The sequence below is a fragment of the Loxodonta africana genome, chromosome 22 (assembly GCF_030014295.1).
Source record: "Loxodonta africana isolate mLoxAfr1 chromosome 22, mLoxAfr1.hap2, whole genome shotgun sequence".
Lineage (NCBI taxonomy): Eukaryota > Metazoa > Chordata > Mammalia > Proboscidea > Elephantidae > Loxodonta > Loxodonta africana.
In genome coordinates, this window is record NC_087363.1 from 9,738,294 (window position 1) to 9,754,203 (window position 15,910).

The window sequence follows — 15,910 nt, forward strand, 5'->3', positions numbered from 1 at the left end:
GGTATCAGCCCTCTCGGTCACATTAATTTTGCATTCAGCTTCCTCTCTCTGCAGCCCCGTGCTCAAGGGCTATGAACAGTTCTCCTGTGAAAACAGAAGACGATGGCTTCATTGGGAGGGAGGGATTTGTCATTTCCATTTCTTAAGTCGTGCCGGAAGTGGCACACCAGCTTCCGACGATCAGTACAGGACCCGTCCACCTCAGTCCCCGCCAGCTGCCTTTCCACACAGCCGGAAACCAAGCATGATCAGGCAGCAGAGAATGATTAGAAAGGGGCTTCAGTGCCCTGAGTCTTTAGAAACCAAGATACCTTTGCTTTAACAGAATCCTGTAATATATAGGGGTGTCTTTTTTTTTTTTTTAAGTTTTTTTTCTTAAGAACTGGGCTTCCAACCTTAGAAATTAGACTTGGCTTGCCTGCATGCACCCGGGCATGTTAGCAAGCTGGCATCCTTTCCTGAGCTCACTAGCTGTGCAGTCCTGCTAGGCACTGTTAGAAAACCGTGAATGCAGCCCCTCTAAAAGCAATGCTTTCCTGGAGGCCGCATCATCTCCAGAACCTGACATCGAACCGCGGTGCTGAAAAGATCCCTTGGACTAGAAGAGGCTTTAATAAGGCCACTTACTGTTTTAAAGACCAGTGATGATGTGACCCACTTCTCTGAACCTTTTAAGATAGAACTGGGCCCCTTTAAAATGCTGATACGGAGGATTATACACCTGCATTGCCAGCTGACCATGCCGGGCTAGGTTTTGCCTGTAAATGGTTAGTACATTGCTGGTGTCATTCTGTTACCTGACTATGTCAGAATTGGAATCCCTGGGGTGTACAAACAGTTCATGTGCTCAGCTGCTAACAAAAAGGTTAGAGGTTCAAGTCCACCCAGAGGCACCTTGGAAGAAAGGCCTGGCAATCTACTTCCAAAAACTCAGCCGTCGAAAGCCTTATGGAGCACAGTTCTACTCTGACACACACATGGGTCTCCACGAGTCAGAATCAACTCGACAGCAACTGGGTACTGCTACTACATCAGAATGTTATATCGGGAGTCCACCATCACACAATTCTTCAATTGTAAGTATATTATGACATTTCGAATGATAAAAATAATATATCCTTATTGCAAAACAATACACTGACATTGGGAAAAAACAATGTAATAGCAGCTCCCCAATACTACTCTTCCGATTTCCCTCCCTTCTCCAAAGGCAGCCATCTGTAACAGCTTGGTATATCCCCCTTTGCTTTAACAAGCAAAAAAATATTTTTGTAGTCTTTAAAGCAATTTTTTTTTTTGCAATATAATGAACTTGCTGGGTTTCAATCTCTTTTAAAACCAGAAAGAACAAAAACAATAAATGTCACTTAAGACTTTTTTCCCCTACCATGAGGTTTTGAAGTTTAGAAGCCGTTTTTTTTTTTTTTTTTTTTCCTTCCCAATGAAGCGATTCAAAGTAGGCCATTGCCAATGAGAGAGAAAGTGCATATGTTATAATGCTGTAATCGGGTTTTGTTCATTCATTCATTCTCCTGCAATTAGAGTTCTCCATAGCATGGAAACAACAGACAAAAATGCACCGAGCTACAGGTGTTCCATGTACTGCTGGAGCGGGGGGCGGGGGTCTACTTAGCTGTCTCCATGAATAGGCCCACCATAGTTGGGAAAATCATTTAAAAAAGAACACACGTGAAGTCATTGTTGATTGAAACTGATTACAGCCCTCAGTTTTCTTTTTCCCTGACCTCTCAGAAAATGTCTCCTCCACCCGCTGCCATCTGAACACTGAATTAATCTTTTCCCACTTTGTTTTAATAGAACCAGGATTGCATTTGAAGTTAAACTGCAAAAAACCAGTCGATCAACAGATTTTCGAGTCCCACAGGCAATATGCACCATGTTCAATGTTATGGTGGACGCCAAAGCTCAGTCAACAAAACTCTGCAGCATGGAAATGGGCCAAGAGGTAAAAAAAAAAAAATCATAATAATAACATATTCTTTCCCCTCCATCGATCATGTAGAAGATAGCTTCACAAATTCCTTCCATCCACTAGGTTCAGAAATATACTTTAACATTTGTGGATTAAGATGCACACACAGTCTGCAGATGAGTGTGTGGTATCTGTTTGTCAAATACATTTCCAAGGCACACGCTGGTGTGAATGCCATTCATTCACTTGGGCGTGATTCCTGGCAAGAGTTGGGGTGGCTGCAAAGTTCCTTGAAGCCGAATGGTGTTTGCCGACCTTTTTTTCTTAGGCTGGTATCTCTAACAGACCTGTGGCTGCCAGGATGCAGGTTATTTGCACACCTGAGGTGCATGTGATCACTTTGGACATCTGGAAAGCAGATCTTTCTTTCTTATACCAGGCAACTTCTGCAACCGATCATGTTAGCTCACCCTGCTACCAGCCCTGGGCCAGCAGGTTCTGGAAATCGTAGACTTTCCAATTTTCATTAGATTGAGTTGATGGTGAAATGTCCCTGACCTGCTAAGTTTCCAATTCCAAGCGGTATTTAAAATATAAGAAGAAGGAAACAGCACCTTGGGCTTGATTAAAGATTATCATGATCATTTTTCTCCAATGGCCTTACGCCAGCTAGATATTCATATACCAATTTAGAATTAATTCAGAAACATTTCTGGCAACTCTCATGCTGTTGCCAATTGGCAGAAATTGCTCCTAAATCAGATCTTTCGATACCAGCCTTACATGCTCAGGATTTTTACTAAATTACATTTGCTCCTTATTCGCTGTTTATCTTCTCTCTCGGCACCTTCCATTTTTAAATGTGGATGGGTGGTATTCTCTTCCTGGCAAGATCATCTCTGTCCTTGCTTCTCCCCCAACTCACTTCCTCAGCTACCCCCAGGCAGCTTCAGGAGCAGAAGGGGACCTCTCCCTGGGGTTACACTCTGGGCAGTGGGGCCAGTGCAGCAGGCTCCTTGCTTTTCTTCCTAGACCCGTTTGCCGCATTTGACTGAGCTGGAGCAGAGGTTCTCAGATGTCAGTGTACTTCAGACCCATCTAGAGAGCTCCTTAAACCACAGATTGCTGCACCCCACCCCAAGAGCTTCTGATAGATCTGGGATGCAACCCAAGAATTTGCGTTTCTGGCAGCTTCCCTAGTGATGCTGGATGGGGGACGACAGTGAGAACCAGTGGCCTGGAGGCTCAATGACCGAGGAAGAGTAAGGAGAAGGGTGCAGGCACTAGAACGACCCCCTAGTGAAGGGCCTAGGTTGGGTGTCCGGACACATGGATTCTTGCCCTGTGTCAGTCTGTGCTGCAGACTGAGGTTGGACAGGTCGTTCATTCAGGCTCTTTGAGTCTCGGTTTTCTCTTCTGTAGAAAGGACAGCACTATTCTGGTTTTATTCAGTCTGCTTGTAGCTGCAGAGTCAGTTCTTCAGACTTTACCCAGCCCAACATGTGAAACAAATAAAAGTAGGACTTCTCTGAATGACTGGGGAAAGGGGGCTGAGGAAGAGAACCTCAAGGCCAAGCTGCCACGTTCCTCACCATCACTGCTTCTTTGCTGTCCAATGCCCACCACCCACCTGAGCTTTTCTGGGGGACTGTGAACAATCCCTTAGGCTTCAGAGAGCCCACTTTAAAAACTCAAAGATCCCTTCGAGCTCTAACTTTCCAGAATTCTATCCCCTCTGGATTTTTCTCCCTGTGGGGCTTCTTCTTTTGTTTGTTTGTAATATAATTCACATACATTTTAAGATAAAATTCACATACATTCACCAAGTTGTACAGCCATGACTACTATTGAATTTCAAAACACTTCATCGCTCTGGAAAGAAATCCCAGAGCCATTAGCAGTCCCATTCCCCACCCCTCTACCCACTGCCAGCCCTAGGCAACTTCTAATGTCCTTCAAGTCTCTAAGTATATTCCTATTGTGGACATTTTATATAAATGGAACCTTACTGTGTAGGCTTGAGTCTGGCATCTGCCATCAGCATGTTTCCAAGATTCATCCTTGTCACCGCGTGTTATCAGTTTCTTTTTTATGGCTGAATATTTCGTTTTATGGATATACCACATTTTGTTTATCCATTCGTGAGTTGATGGACGTTGTTTCCGTCTTTTGGCTGTTATGAAAATTGCCACTGTGAACATTCACGTACAACTTTTTTACGTGGACCTGTGTTTTCAGTTCTCTTGGGTTTACACCTAGAAGTAGAATTGCTGGGTCCTGTGGTAACTCTGTGTTTAAGTTTCTTAGCAGCTTCAAACTGTTTTCCAAAGCGGTGGTATAGTTTTACATACCCACCGACAGTGTATAAGGGTTCCAATTTCTCTATGTCCTCACCAACACTTTTTAGTGTCTGTCTTTTTGATTACAGCCATCCTAGTGGGTGTGAAGTGTATCTCATGGTTTTGATTTGCAATGATATTGAGCATCTTTTTATGTGCTTATTGACCGTTTGTGTATCTTCTTTGAAAAAAATGTCTGGTTAAACACTTTGTCATTCTTTAAACTGGGTTATTTGTCTTTTATTACTGAATTGTAGGAGTTTTTTTCTTTTTTTCATATATTCTGGGTACTAGATAATTATCATATATGTGATTTGCAATTATTTTCTTCCATTCTGTAGGCTGTCTTTTCATTTTCTTAATGGTGTCCTTTGAAGCACAAACATTTTTAACTCTGATGAAGTCCAATTCATCTACTTCCCCTAGGAGCATCTTAGGTGTTCATGTTACCTGAGTTTCACAAGGATGACATCAGACCAGAGTGAGAAAGGGTGGAGGCAATAGGAATGGCTTCCTTTTCCCCTCAGCAGCCCTGACAGTCCCTCTCCACATTGATTGAATTATGGCCATATTTAAAGAGCGCCTGCATACCTGTTCAGGACAGCTGAACAGTTCTTCCAAACAAGCCAAGTCAATCTGATGTTAACAGCTTTGTCTTTTTGAACTGGGGGTTTGGGGAGACTAGTGGGAGTGGGGGCTTGTTGTCACAGACTCAACTGAGGATCAGATAAAAGTTACAGAGCCATTTTCCAGGAAAAAAAAATAGTTTTACACAATTTTTAATTTCAGAGGATCCATGGACCATTTAGGCCCAACTATGGACTCCAGTTGAATATATATACTGAGAAATAGCAAGTTGGCTTTTATCACAGTGGCCCCTGTCTCTCAGCTTTACTGCTTCTGTGCTGGGATAGAATGAAACTGGCTTAACCTTGGAGTCTGGATTTCCAGGAGAGCGGGTTGTCCAGTGGCTTAATCATCCTGTGAACCTCACACCTTGGCTGCCAAACTGTGACCTTGAACAAGTCCCTTTCTCTTGTAGGCTTACTGTCATCATATGTCAAATGAGGATTTAGTGTGTAACTCCCAACCTTTGGGTTGCATGCAGCTAGCTGAAACTGGGGATAAAAACTGACTCACAGCAACCCTATAGTACAGAGAAGAACTGCCCCATAGGGTTTCCAAGGAGCATCTGGTGGATTCAAACTGCCAACCTTTTGTTTAGCAGCCGAACTCTTAATCACTAAGTCACCAGGGTTTCGAAATTGGGGATAAGGCCCCCTAACTTCTAGCTATAAGATTAGGAAGTTTGCAACTAGACAGCAGTGCCTGTGTCTTTCTGAACATGGTTGTTTGATAAAGTATGTTGCTCCCATGAAACTCTTTTAGATGGAAACTATAACAGGATTTTTAAACATTTCTTTCTCTTGTTGAAATAGTGCATACCCCCGGCCTAAGTGATCATTATTAAGGGCCCATCCAGCACTGCATTCTATTCTATGATTCTGATCCAAAGACTGTTGGTTTTCCCAAGCCATGCTGGAGAGACCTGCCACGCCATTTATTTCTCTTTAATGTAATTGGAGACATCTTTTTAAGTGACCAGCTTGTCAGAAGTGAGGTTTCTTCTGACCTGAGAATGCCAACTGGCAGAGAACAGTCAGAATGAAGCCAGACATCACTGTCTATAAATATGTATTTCCTCTGAGGGGCCACTAGCACGGTGGCTCTGACCTTGAGCAGAACATCAAGGGGAAGTCACTTTTCTCACTTTGGAGAATGGGGATACTCAGTAAAACTGGCTAAGGATGACTGGAAACATCCTAACACTGAGAGAAGAATAGATGGAAATCCATTGTTTTCATGTGGTTTCCGCTTTGTGAGTATTAGGTATTAAGTCCATATGAAAAATCTAGTTACCAATACCTGCCTCTACCTGGATTCCAGCTCCTTCAGCCTATTTTAGACTAGATACTGGCCAGGTGATACAATATTCTTCAATTTTAAGATCGCTGTCAGGGTGAACTCTCATCTAAAAGCAGCTGTTGAAACATTTGTTAACCATACTTTTCCATCTTAAATATTTATTTTTTCATGAAAATTTGCAAAGCACCCATAGAGAGGAAATCATGTATTAAATAGTTTCTCACTTGGTCTAGTGTGTTTTCGTCTCGTTTCCAAGGTCAGATGGTCTTAACAGAAAGACAACATCCACACAATCTGTTCCATGACAAGGCAAAATGTGCAGCACAGGAAGTCAAGTGGAGTGATTTTCACGTAGTGATCATGGATTTGCAGCAACTTAGCTCATCAGAGCAAAAGTGAGCTCCCCAGACTTTACATTCTATTGAAGATTTAGCAGTGCCCTGGCTACTACCGTGACCTAGGACCCCAGAATATGATTTGGGCATGTATGTCAAGTCAATCCAAGAAGGCCAGCAGAAAGTACTAGAAAATGTGAAGATGGGAAGGGCCCCTCTTTGCACCCTAATTAAGATACAGATAGAATGGAATAGTCAATGCAACTGCAAGAGCTTTTGTGACAAGATAATCTAATGGGAGGGGGCGGTAACTTAAAGATGCCCCACTGGTATTTATACCCCTTGATGGAGCTTCCCATCTGCATAGAACAATGAATCTTCCAAGAAAGAGCAAAGAATGAAGGCATAATACTCACTATTGCTTCATAAGAGCAATTTGATCAAGTAAGTATATATCAGGAGAATCTGGCAAAAAGGTTTATGTATTCGGTAGCTACGTGAACAGGAATGGGGGCCGCTTTGATATTAGCCCCTTTGCTACATGATAAGCAGACCAGACATTGCCCTACCCTTTCATCTTTCCCAAAGTAGGTTTTGTTTTATTTTAGGCATAATTTACATACAATAAAGTTTACCGATTTTAAATGAGTTTAGAGACATACGCATACATGTAACCACCACCCAATCAATTAGTGATAGTACTACTGCTACATAGCACTTTTAAATTTCCAAAACAAGTTTGCATGCATTGTTTCATTACTCTGTTAGGTGAATATGATTTTTATATTCACAACAGGGATAATTCTAGCCCCATTACAAAGATGAGGAAACAGGCCGGTGGAGATTAATTTACTCAAGGTTCCTCTGGAAGTAAGCAGAATAATCATATCAAAATGATTTGTTTTTATAAACGGGGGAAAAAAAAAAGAAATGTTGATTATAACAGGAGAGGAGTGGGGGGGGGGATCATAGAATTTGCACAAAGTAAAAGGGAGAGAAAATGGAGCTACCTGGAGAGAAGTTAGGGCCCGGTTTGAAAAAGTTGAAGGTGAGATGTTTCCACGAACCGCTATATCTCCGTATACTTTGATTTGGATGCCACTTAAAGAATGAAAATATTTCAGGTTTGAGGTTCATTAACTCCTCAGACTAAGACCCATAAGCTTTTTTGGTGTGTGGAGAACAATTACTCTTGGCTCTGTTCAGCATTTCAGCTAAGTTTTCCAAGAGCATGTTTCTATTGCCAATGTTGTTGTTCTTTGCCTGGCTGCCATTACTGATTGTTTTGATCAGAGATTCTATAGAAGAATTCTGATCAAAAGAGGGAAGATAGCAGCACAGAATTTAAAATTATCAATGGAATTCAGACTTTCTGAATCCAATGAAGCTAGATGAACCCACAAGACTATTGCCCTGAGCTGATCTTTAAACCTTAAGCCAAAACTATCCCTTGAAGTCTTCTTAGAACCACAAAGTACTTTATCTTAAGAAGTAAACTGTCTGCCTAGAGCATTATGCTCTTTTAAAGAATCATCCATATGAGATCAAATTGGCAACAGCAACTCGAAAGCCTAGATGAGAAGCTTGAGGGAGGTGAGTTTAAGTCAATGTTGGTAGGACAATTTGGAGAAGGATGGCAAGAATATGTGCACAACTTGAAGAATGCAATCAGTGTCACTGAGTTGTACATGTAGAAATTGTTGAAATGGTGTATGACTGTATATTTTCGTGAGAAAAAAAGTCCTGCATCTAATATTTCATAACGGTATTATTTTGCACACCGCTAGACTTTCTGGTTTAGTTGAATCCCATAATTAATTTAATAAATATAAATCATTTACAGCAGCTCAAAGAAAACCTAGCAGAGGAAGGCAGTCACATGAGGAGGGAAATTAAGCATGTGATTCTGGATCTTAGCTCAAGATCTAAAAATGAATTTGGAGCCCCGTCAATATTCCTGAATTCTTTTGCTCCTACATCTTTCTTTGTATTTCTAGAACAGAATTCTGCAGATTTTTTTTTTTTTTTTTTTACATTTAGCTCCAGTTTTATGCCACCTGCTAGTAAATCCTTTCTTGAAGATAGTGGTGTAGCCAACATGGGTTCTGATTCATCAGGGCTATACAACACGGACCATTTGCTATATTATTTCTCTTCTAATGCACCAAAACAAAACTGGATGAGAGGACTAAGTGCTAAGACCATCTATCCCTACGCTTAGCTTCTATTTGATGAATATGAACAAATAATTATGTTTGAGTCACAATTATAGTTGACAAAGTGCTTTCACATCTAGGCCTTCACTTAGTCTTCAAAACAAATGTGAGACTGAAAGCAGACTGCCAGGAAAGGACCTTATATTAATAATAAAATGGAAGAATAAACCCACTGCCGTTGAGTCAATTCTAACTCACAGTGACCCTACAGGACAGAGTAGAACTGCCGCATATGATTTACAAGGAGCACCTGGTGGATTCAAACTGCCGACCTTTTGGTTAGCCACAGTAGCTCTTAACCATTACGCCCACCAGGATTTCCACAAAGAAAAGAATATACCAGCTAAAAATACCTTTACACAGGGCTTACCTCATCCCCTTTCCAAAATCAATGGTTTGCACTAGCTTCCCTCCTCTCGTTGGTCCTGGGTGGTAGTAGTATTATCTTTTTTTTTTTACAGATAAGGAAACTAAATTTTCTTAGACAGCATGACTTCCCAACTTTGCACCGGAACTCTATCCAGGTCTTCCCGTTACAAACGAAACTCCCCTTAGACTTGAAGTGAATTAACTGACTTCACAGCCCTTGGCTCACTCTAAAAATTCGGATTGCCAGTTATCAGACTATCAGACCACATTTCCTATTGCTTATTATTTATGGATGTTTTCATAGCTTTTTGGATAGCTTGTTTAATTTTTATTTTCTCATGTGTCCTTTTGTCCTAATTTTTATTTGCACTGTTCCCTTTTTTTTCTGTTCCTAATTAATCATCCTCCTTCTGAAAGTTTACTAAAGAGTGGGTAAGTGCATTTTCCTTTCCAAAAAACAATGTTCTGCATTGTTATTTTTTGTTAGTTAAGGAAATATGGAAAAATTCAAATGGATACTAAAATGATCTAATAAATGTCAAGGAGCTGGCATATAACACTTTCTGTTGAAATTGCCTTTCCTTTTTCCCTGGCATTTACAGCAGATTTTTGTTTGTGTGGGGGTTTGTTTTAGTATTACAATTTAAATTAAATCGACACTGGCAGAGAAATTGGAAAATTCAGCAGCAGTCTCGGTAGAGGCTCTGAGCCTAGGTCTGCTAATCCGTTAATGGAGAAAATCAGACACTTGGACGCGACACTGAGTCAACACCTGGAGATAGAATTGGGGAGCTCTGGGGCATTAACCCAGGGTACTTGAAGGCTCTAGAACTGTTTTTGCAAAATCAGTCAGAGTGTCTTAGTTCGATTCCCTTTGGAAGAAGATCTCTACTACCCAAGCCACGTCCCCCACCAGCTGTTTTGAAAATACAGTTTTTCATTTCTTGTATTAAATTATTTTGGTGTATTGCTTTGTGAGACCCAGACCAACACACTGCTAGGCTGTTAAAGCCATTCGCGTGTGCCGTTTGTAAATATGTGTATGTGTCTACACATACCAAAGCCATCAAAAGCCTTGGGTAAGGAACAATGAGACTGATGGTATTTTTGTTTTGTTTTTTAAGCTTCAGATCTCTCTCCATCAAAGACCTGGAGTCAGAGTCTTAGAACTGCTCCCGGGACTAAGGAAATAACCTGGGTCTGCAGGCCAGGCTTCATTTATAAATTACGTTGTCTAAAACTTACTGCTGAATGAGGTGCCATCACCTCCCAAACATGCTAATATTTGTCTTTCTGTGTTCTTTAGCATCAATACCATTCAAAAATAGATGAACTAATTGAAGAAACTGTTAAAGAAATGATAACACTCTTGGTTGCAAAGGTAACCTTCAGCATCAGGTGAAATGTCTCGTTGTGAACATTCTTTGTTCTGTCTGCATTTTCATTAAAATGTAACACGTTAAAAAGTTGAGCCGGATACTTGTGTTTCTCAGGAAACAAGATTGTACCTCACCCAGCCTCAGCTCTGAATGACTTTTCCGATGATCCTGCGCTGTGTGAAGATAAATTGATGAAGTGGCATATGTTAACTTATTAAGAATTTGTCCCCAAACGTTGCCCTGGGTTATGCAGAAAATGTTTGTTTTGTTTTTCAGCACTGACAAAGTTAGATTTTTAAATACAGAAAGTTAACTGGTAATACGGAATTCTGCCATCATGAAAACCCCCTCTCTAGTTTCAAATGCAGTGAGAGTCATAATAAAACATAAAAGTCAGATAAAGCTATTTCAGTCACCCTCATGAATTACAGAATTTTAACTAAGTAATGCTGAATGGAAAGACATTTATATTTGCCAGTGCTAAACTTCTGTTTCCCCAAATTACTGATAAAATACAAATAAAAATAGATTGGATTAAATGTAGTGCTAATATGTAACGTAAAAACTGCTTTGCACAGTTTTTGGATTTTGAAAAGTGCATTTAATATTATCGCATGCTGTATGCACTTCAATAATATTTTGTCACTTTGTACTTCTGTAACACTCTATATTTGCAATCACATAATAATGAAGAGAAAGCCGGATAAGTCAAATATTTCTATATAAAGGCAATCTATTCCTTTCCAGAAGGCTGGAATCAAATAATAGAGCGTAAAAATGAGCAGAGGGCTCAGTCCCCGTCTCTGTGTGGCTGGGAAATGTTGCTCTTTATCGTGAACAATGACAGTTTGAAATAATAATTCTTTTTTTTCTTTATTGCTGTTTTTTAGTTTGTCACTATTTTGGAAGGAGTACTGGCAAAATTATCCAGATACGATGAAGGGACTTTGTTTTCCTCTTTTCTGTCATTTACCGTAAGTAAAGAGCTTTCCTTTCTGGTTCTTGTTTCATTCTGGTTTTGGTTCTTATTTGGGGGAGGGGTGCTGTTGTGTCATATTGTATATGTGTGTGTGTGTGTGTGTGTGTGCGTGTGCACGTGTGTTTTCATTGCAGTCAACTACCAATGTGTGATACTAATGCTAGGAGAATTAGCGGGACATTTTATAAGAGCAGATAGCACAAAATCATTTCTATCTTATTTATGAATGTACTGTATATGTGTGCTTGGGTATACATAAACACACATACACACCTCTACATGTGTGTATCAAAAGAGTCACCTGCCTGTGTGCACCTCAGCTATCTCGGGCAAATCACTTAATGATCCTGAGTACCATTCCCTCACCTGTAAATGGGGCAGATTGATTTCTGAGGTTGTGAATGGAAACCTACTGGTCAGGTAGCGCTTGCAAATATGTTTTATTTGCTCCTCACCGTTTTGGGTACATTTTCTTAACTGAATCCATTGCCAATGTTTAACGATCTGGAGATTTCATAGAGAAGTCCAGATTTCAGAGTTTTCTTTAAAAAGTGCGTGATCTGCAGCAGTGGGCCCGCATATCTGCATAGCCATGGGCAGCTAGAGCTGAGTCACCACAGTCCCATGGACCCGATGTGTGTTTCTGGTTTGCCATAGCCTGTTCTTGAGTGTTTCGCTCATTCACCTGCCTGCCTGGGGCCATCTGAGTTTACAACCTCTGAAGCAGATGATCTCTGAGTCCTCTACAAATCCTGAGATGCTCTGGTTCTGTGTCAGTGTTAACAAGGCACAGAAGTGGTAACGGGAAGGCAGCCTTATTTTCTGTGGCTAAGTGATCAATGGAGATGGCAGCTATAGGTGGGCTACTTCAGTGGCCCAGGTGTCTTACCCTTCCTGGGGCTGGGTGAGCACCACAGATGCCTGCTTTCTTGCCGTTTTTGAAAGTGGAGTTTTGCTGGCTCTGAGACCATAACAAAGGCAGTCAGTTTAGGACTTACCTTACGTTATGAGAATTCTCCCCAAAACATACTGAATGCCAAGACATCATCTGTCACAGTGAAGTGGGTAGCACATCATCGTCTTCGAATCCAACAGAACTGGGTTCAAATCCCATTGTAGGTATTAACCAGCTGTGTGATCTTGAGCAGGTGTCTTATCCTCTCTGAGTCTTGATTTTCTCATTGGTAAAGATGGGGTAGGGGGGAGAATAATGTCTTCCATACAGAGCTGTTGTAAGGATAATAATGTAAGTAAAGGAGCTTAGCATAGTCATTGTACATAATAAACTAAAAACTAAACCCACTGCCATCACGTCGATTCCAACTCAGAGTGACCCTACAGGACAGAGTAGAACTGCCCCATTAGGTTTCCAAGTCTGTAAATTATTACAGAAACAGACTGCCACATCTTTCTCCCACAGAGCAGCTGATGGGTTCAAAACACTGACCTTTCGATTAGCAGCTGAGTTCTTAACAACTGTGCCACCAGGACTCATCATTGTATACAATAAACCAAAACTCGTTGCCATTGAGCCAATTCCAACTCATAGCAGCTCTGTAGGACAGAGTAGAACTGCCCCATAGTGTTTCCAAGGGGCAGCTGGTGGATTCAAACTGCCAACCTTTTGGTTACCAGCTGAACTCTTATCCACTGTGCCACTAGGGCTTCATTGTACATAACAGGCCTCAATAAATGGCAGCTATCACTAAAACTTTTTAGTTTTAGTTTATCATTAATAAAAGGTAACTAGGATCTCCATGAGTTGTAGTTGACTCAGTGACAGCAGATTTTTCGTTTTTTAATATTATTATAAGATGCAAACAGGCACACACACAGTCCTTCCAAATATACCCACTTTGGTCTTTCCCCAACCCATACATTGCTTTTCCTGGAAGTTAATGGACGTATAGGCAGACACATTGACAATCATCTCTGGGTAGGCTCCGTGTGTCTACATGCCCAGCTTGTTTTCATGATGTAGCGCTGACCTTCCCAGGTACAAGGAGTGAACCCAATCCCAGGAGTGTGGTGGCCTCAGTCCCTGGGCTTATTGGTGAAGGTGGTGTGGGAAGGGATGATGACAATAAGAATTCGAACCAATTCCACTTGGTAGAACCACACCCATAATCTGTCACTGCTGAAAGGAAATCTCTCCAAACCCCTCCTTTGACAAAGAAACCAAGGCTCATAGAGGAGGAGTAATTTGTCTAAGGTCATGTAGCAACGAGCAGAGCAAAGACAGAAATGTAGAGCTCCTGCCAACGTCCCCATCACCACCACGGAACCGCATCCTGGAGAGAGTGGGCTTCAGCTGGCAGTTGCCTGGCGCTAGAAGGCAGATGGGCAAGCGAGTGGGGAAGATTCATAAAGAAGGATTCAGGGCACATGAGTGGGAAATATTAGAAAATCTTACATTCCTCAGCTAAGTCCTGGAAATGCTAAAAAGAGGCAGAACTAAATGCAACATTTCTGGAAAAGGTTCCCTTGACACCCAAAAAATATATCACTTTTTGGGAGTCTTCATTTTGAGCAACTATTTCTACTGCACTGTACCTGTGAAAACCAGGAAAGCCCGCTTTGCTCTTTATTGAACAGAATGCAACCCACCAAGGACCCCACCCTAACTGCTGACTTACCCAGAGGACTCTGTGAAAGGTGGCCCCAGGGCAGCAATACCAAGAACATGGCACCAGGGAGATTCTCATGGGAGGGTGAGAAACACAGAAGACACAGAGTCTCCTATGCAGGAGTCTTCAAGCTGAAATTTCTATCTTCTCATCTGCCTTTCCCGAGACACTTTGCAGCCTCACAACCTGCCTACTAAAGGCACCATAATTGCAGAGCACTTGGGTGCCCATTCCCAGGCATGTAACTTCCCTTCCTTAGTGACACATCTCCCACACACTTGGCCACCCAGAGGCCAAAAGCACCCACTTACCATTTGCAGCCCATGTTCTCATCTCCTGTGGGTATCCCAGTATTGGAGAACACGAGCCATGCCTAGATATGGCAAGGATACCTCCACACATTGATTCTGAGCTCCTGCCCAAATTGCAACGGGCCTTTGAAGGCTTCCTGCAGCCCAGTCGTATTAATTACCCAGGAGTGGAGTGGGGGTAAAGGGGCTGAGCAGAGGCACAGGTACTGGGCAAGGAGCCTTGGAATCAAGGGTGAGAGAACCAGCTGTGAGTCCCAAGACACTGGACAAAAGCTTGGAGGTAGCGCCGGCACCTGGCATGATTTCCCTCACTCTGCTCCCATTTCTGATTCCATTCTTCAAGCATTACTGTGCACTTACCACATCCTCACCTCAGCCCGGCTGCCAAGTATGAGCCATGTGCTCTGCCCCCCAGAAAGCTGACAAGTATCGACAAATATGCCACCCTTTCCCCCTCTTTCTCCCGCTGAGCGCCTCCTTTCCTGGGTGGGCTCGATTTCATGGTCCAAGCCAGACATTTTGGAAAACGTCTGCAGTGGCACAGAGCAGGCAGGAATATTTATTTCTCGTCTCCATCTGCATTGCTTCCTCTCTTGGAGAGGAGTTGGGGGGAGGAGGGAGGGGGAGATGTGGCTTCTCCGTGCCAGCCCGGGAGGCGCCCAAGCGTGCCCCTCCTCTCCTCCCTCCCCAGCCTCGGCAGCAGTAGCAGCCTGGGATTTATGGAGGCAGGCGCCTTCCGAACTTTTGGAGGATCAGCCCAGTTGGAAGACACAGTTAGCAACCTTGCACCCATTTCCCTTGACTGCGGGATGTGCTGTCGTGTGGGATGCTTGCTTGGAAGTGGCCATGTCTTGTGGGCACTGTCACGCTGTTCTTTTAGGAGGCCAGAAAGAGGGTGAGCAGGTGCCTGCATTCCTCTACCAGAAAGTTAAATCGTTGCCTTGGTCCAGTCCAGGTGTTAACAAACATGCTGGTTCTGGAGTCCATTCATTGATTCACTTATTTACTCTCCCAACCTATATCTACTGCATACCTGTGTACCACATAGGAGTCCCTGGATGGCACAAGTGGTCAAGCACTTGGCTACTAACTGAAAGATTGCCAGTTCAGATCCACCCAGAGGCACCTTGGAAGAAAGGCCCGGCAATCTGCTTCTCTAAAGATTACAGCCAAAAAAACCCTACGGAGCAGCTCTACTCTATAACACATAGGGGTTGCTTTGATCATAACTGACTCGACAGCAACAGGCATGGGTTTTTGGTATGTGTCATGCATCATGCTAGGGGCTAAGTGTACAGCAACGAGCAAGAAAGACATGCTGTCTGTCCCCGTGGAGCTTACATTTAGCAAAGGAGACAGCAAGAAAACCGTAGCCTAGGAAAGTGCTGGAGTGAGAGAAGGCGGATGGTGGCATTACTCCTGTTAGGGCGGTCAGCGGTGGACGGGTGGGGAGTCTCACTGAGGAGGTGATGTGTGAGCTGAAACGTGAAGGAGCC

General features: G+C 42.6%; 1 protein-coding gene across 7 annotated transcripts in view; it reads left to right on the forward strand.

Annotated features, from left to right (window-relative positions):
- The window catches only part of CADPS (calcium dependent secretion activator), a 580,697-nt gene that overhangs the window by 483,481 nt on the left and 81,306 nt on the right, over positions 1–15,910 (forward strand). For 6 of the 7 annotated variants that reach the window (XM_064274284.1, XM_064274283.1, XM_064274286.1 and 3 more), the window contains 3 exons: positions 1,819–1,966; positions 10,425–10,499; positions 11,388–11,471. In XM_064274284.1, the coding sequence (XP_064130354.1) occupies positions 1,819–1,966; positions 10,425–10,499; positions 11,388–11,471 (307 nt within the window). Of the gene's footprint in view, positions 1–1,818; positions 1,967–9,535; positions 9,551–10,424; positions 10,500–11,387; positions 11,472–15,910 lie in introns of all 7 variants that reach the window. The other variant, XM_064274288.1, reaches the window with a different exon arrangement.